Here is a 4738-nt window from a genome sequence, read left to right as displayed (position 1 = left end):
CGAGCTCTGTAGCAGCAAAGCAATGGCTCATTCTAACACAAGCTGCATTAAATGCTATGTGTTCATTATTGAGGTCATAGTGGTGGTGGAGTTACACTGCAGTGATTATATTAAGAAGTGGCTTTAATAGTTTTCCACCCTAGTCAAAATAAATGAATCAGTAATTTGATTTATACCATGTTTTTAAAGTAGAAGTTTATTCAATGATCATTTTGTGAATGTGCACAGTGGAAATTGTTGGTTAAGTAAAAGTCACAAACAGCTCAGAGATGCAGGTTCCTTTATTAAAATCATCAACAATGTTCAGAGAAGAAATGACTGAACCGGAAACTTCTATTTTTGTGGGATCATTGTGTGACTCCTCTCCTGCACAGCTGTTAGTCACTGCTGCATAATCAGAGCTAAACTACTGGTGGATGAAAGAAGACTCTGCTCTATCCAAGGTGAACAGCAGCTCACACTGCAGTGGAGAACATGAACGTCTGCTGCAGGAACCCTGGATGTCTGATTGGACAACTTCACTACTCTACACACTCTGCTATGTGGATTATTAGAGGAGCTTTAAGATCAGACTGTGTCTAAAATAATTAATTCTTTATAGACATTTGTGTCAGACACATGGTGGAAATCAGGTGTAGTTGGAGGTTTTATCTGAACAAGTGGAGACACATGGAGAAAAAAATAGGGAGAGCAGCATCATCCTCACTGATATTCAGGGTGTTGTCAGAATAGGAAACTATAGTTTTAAGAAGCCCATCAAGTAATGACACTACTTTTTACCCATGAAAACATTAGTTAGTTGTTAGTGGAAGCCGAATGATAGAATCCTTCATCTACACTGCTGTGTTGAAGATTCGGAAGATACCTCGTTGGGGAAAGACCAACCAGTTGTTTGTGATAGACTTCCCTTCTACTTCTTGTGTTCCATTGTTGAGTTTGTTGTCAGCTACTAACACTCCTGCCAGGAACCAAGAACCATCCTGCTGACACATCAACGGACCTCCAGAAAACCCCTGAACAAAGAAGAAATATGGAAAAGTTCAAGTCCAGTATGGTCAATCTGACCCTGACCTCTGACCCTTTAAAGGACCAACAGACACTTTGATAAAATACAAACACACACCAACACACTGTTTGTAGGAACAATAATAAAAATACTAATCTGATTATTCACCTGCTCCACTGTCAAAGCTTGAATACAAATGTTGTCACTCGATGTGTCCTCACAGTCCACCACAGAGGTCTGGAATTCCTGCAGAACTTGTTCCACTAAAGTTGGGAGAATCAGAAAATGGTGACAAGTGGCATCAGAAGCAGGTTGTAATTATCTCTCTAACTTTACTATGTTTGATGGAAAGAGGTGAAATGATGCAGACAGTTAACATTACTGTGTCAGACTAGTGTCAGGGACTCACCCCCTCCTGCCCCGGAGCTCCAGCCTGCAACCCAGCACGTGGAGCCCACACTGAAGTTTCGTCCGGTGTCCACACAGATGGGCAGGATGGAGTCGGACAGGGGGGCGGGGGTCGCCAGATGCAGCGCTGCTTCATTAGACCCAGTGTGGTTGCTCAGAGTGATGTCTGTCACATTCAGTTTCACCTCAAAGGGGTTGGAGCCGTTCTGTTTCAGACGACCCAGGACCACGGTCCAATCAGATGCTGTGGCTGAACTGAGGGAGATAACATGAGCTAAATTAGGACTGAGGACAACTCAACACTTTAAAACATGTGAGAACATGACTCCAGGTGTCTCACCTTGAGAAACAGTCGGCACTGCTCAGCACAAAGTCCTCGTTCACCAGAGTCCCACCACACACATGACGTCCATCCTTCTGTAGACTCGCCATCCACGGCCACTTACCATCTGTAACCTTCACGCCTAGTCCCAGAAGACGATTACTCAGTGGGACCTGGCCACAGACATCAGCTGGAGACACATTTGAGCTTTAGAGACTTGAAAACTTCAACTGTTTAGTTAAACCCACATAGATTAATTTCTCAGTTTGATGCAGTGGAGTCTTAAAGGTTTTTGTGTGATGAGCTGCAACAAGTTGAAAACACAGACAATGACTGATTTGATCCAAGTGTTGAAATGGGTCAGAGCCATCACAGAGCCTGGACATGACAGGAAGTCAAGTTTGAAGCAGATCATCAACAATGTTCAGAGAAGAAATGAACCTACAAGCTCTTAGTGATGATTTAGTGATTTTCTTCTGAAATGTTTTGACACTTTGTTCTAATTCAATACATCAGTTGTTGGAATTGTCTGAATCCATTTGTGGAAATACTGCAGCTGATTTGCTCCAAAGGTTTGACACAAACCTCTGACAATCTGAAACATTTCTATCCAACAACAGTGTGAAGATCATCTTTAACTAAATCAGACAGGAGCAAACTGGGACTTACCATCCAGCTGTGAGAGACTCTCTGAAACACAGAACACAAAGAAACTGTTGAGGCTTTTCTGATACTTCTTGTACAACATTTGGACATGTGGTGGAAACAGGAGAGGATTGATTTTTATCATCTCTAACATTTATAACTGAACACATTCAAACACATTTTACAGAAAAGTAAAAAGAAAAAAGGTTCATAAACCAACATTTAGTTGTTACTGTTTCTTTCATCATAAACAATGTGTGTTTTTATTATATTTGCAGATAATATTTCTTGTCAAGCTGCATCGTTTCTAAAATCTTGCGGCACATGCTGAAATTATTTTAGACATTATTTGCAAGGAGCAAGTGCAAATTGTGAATAATGTAATTTCGAATTTTTTTTTTTCCTAAAAATCAAAAAGCTCCTGTTCCAGTGAGAATAAACCTCAGTATTGTGAGTGTTGTAGTAAAACACACACGGACAGTTTGTCATGTCAAATACTTTTATTTCTACGACACTAAAGTTTCCACTAAACATGTTCATTTGATCTGACTCATCTTGAATCATTCATTCCTTATTTCTCATCATGGTTTTTAGCAGTAATTATTACAAACATCCAACTTCTTGTGGAAATATTGGAGTCTCCTGCTTATCAATAGTGTCTCCCTGACTAAAACATATCCAACATCCTGATGATCTGATATTTCTATAAAACCAAAGTGTGAACATGATCCATAATGAAATCAGATATTTAAAAGATAGATTTCATCTCTATCATTTATTACTAACCATTAACACATTTCTTTATAAACAATATTAAACTGTTTGCTTATTATCATTATTATCATTATTATTATTATTGTTGTTGTTGTTGTTATTCTTAAATTCAACAGATAACACAATACATTTTAGATTCCAAAGATTTAAAGAGAATTTACTCAGTTCTAATTTCTTTTCACTATATATTTTTCCTTTTGTCCAAGATTTGATCAACATGAACTTCACTCATACATAATTTTTCATCTTGAAGTGGATTTAATTTCAAGTAAATATATACACAAATGCAAAGCAATACAAATACATATATAAAGTAATTATTTAATTTCTAATTAATGTAAATTAATTGAGTTACTAAATGTTTGTTTCAGAAGTATAAATATTACATTAATACAAATTGTGTTTTAAGGAGAAGTTTAAATCAATGAATAAATGTCACAGAAATTAATTTTTGTCTCTTTTATTTAAGAACCAGAATATTTTTTCACTGTCCACATGCAGTAATGTCCATAACAATCTAAAATATGAGCTAATATGCTGAGGAAATAAATTCATAAATGTTCATCATTCCATCAGTTTCTCACTCACTATGATTTCTATATTTTTTATGACATATATTTTTCTCCAACAGATAACATATTGAATGTTGGACTTGAAAGAGTTTTTTTAGAATTGACTCAGTTTGGACACTTTTTATTCCCTTCTGTCCTCACTTTGATCTAAAGGAACATTAGTATTGCAGCTAGTATTTTACTTGATTAAGAGGTTTTACTTGTTCCCCAGTGTTTCCCTCACACAGCAGTAAGTAGCTCTGAAACCTGATTGGTTCAGGTGTGGACAGTGAGGAGGTTCTTACCTGGTGTCAGCAGAGTCAGCAGAGTCACCACACACATCACTTTGTAGGAAGCCATCGCTGCAAGTGTCAAGTCCTCACATCTGACATGGTATAAATACCTTGTTCTCCCCCCTCCCTCCCTCAGACACACCTCTCTCTGCTTCTTGGACAAGCAATACATCAAACTAAACCATTGTTGTGTCTTTTTACCAAACCAAGTTCAAGTCTTTTCCAGTTCAAAGAGATTCTGCACCATGTTCCTCAATCATTACTTCAGAAGCTGGATGGACGTCTTTGCTGACAAGGACTAATCATTCCTTGTTATTCATCTATAAAACCTTCCTACATACAGAAATCTAGACTTTACACAAATGATTGGACCACTTGTGATGACTCAGTGAAGAAGTTTAAATGTGCTGACGACACGACACTGGTTGGGCTCAGAACAACATCAGATGTATCAGCATAGAGAAAGGAGCTGGTCTACAGATCATAATCTTCACCTTTACATTGGGAAAAATAAAGAGATGGTTATAGTTTCTGGAAAAGGTTGTGGGGAAAACGATGACTATAATATCTGTGAACCTGAATTTACATGAGCCACAGTTAAGACATGTGGATCAGAGCTGTGTGATGTGAACAACATCTGATATCCTGATAGAGTTAATGACAAATAAATTCAGCATAGAATAAAATGTGCAGCACACTTTGTGGTTCTTATCTGAAGATTATCTCTGGACTGTTGGAC

General features: G+C 37.8%; 1 protein-coding gene across 1 annotated transcript; it reads right to left on the bottom strand.

Annotated features, from left to right (window-relative positions):
• Positions 1–263: 263 nt before the first annotated feature.
• LOC137138051 (serine protease 27-like) lies at positions 264–4048 on the bottom strand. The gene is made up of 6 exons (XM_067524957.1): positions 4012–4048; positions 2406–2426; positions 1755–1926; positions 1416–1669; positions 1175–1269; positions 264–1013 (listed from the first exon to the last, which is right to left on the bottom strand). The coding sequence occupies exons 1-6, from the start codon at positions 4046–4048 to the stop codon at positions 834–836; spliced, it is 759 nt and encodes a 252-aa protein (XP_067381058.1). The 3' UTR covers positions 264–833.
• Between the last annotated feature and the right edge of the window lie 690 nt (positions 4049–4738).

This window comes from Channa argus, chromosome 12 (genome assembly GCF_033026475.1).
Source record: "Channa argus isolate prfri chromosome 12, Channa argus male v1.0, whole genome shotgun sequence".
Taxonomy (NCBI): domain Eukaryota; kingdom Metazoa; phylum Chordata; class Actinopteri; order Anabantiformes; family Channidae; genus Channa; species Channa argus.
The sequence above is the reverse complement of the archived record's forward strand: the minus strand, read 5'-3'. Positions and strand labels throughout refer to the sequence as shown.

Excerpts from the sequence above, each read along its gene's own strand:
- LOC137138051 (XM_067524957.1), bottom strand. The coding sequence starts at position 4,048 with ATGTGTGTGGTGACTCTGCTGACTCTGCTGACACCAG. Across the intron at positions 1,270-1,415 it reads GAGCTCCGGGGCAGGAGGGG|TGGAACAAGTTCTGCAGGAA; the intron begins GTGAGTCCCTGA and ends TCCCAACTTTAG. Across the intron at positions 1,014-1,174 it reads AAGCTTTGACAGTGGAGCAG|GGGTTTTCTGGAGGTCCGTT; the intron begins GTGAATAATCAG and ends TTCTTTGTTCAG.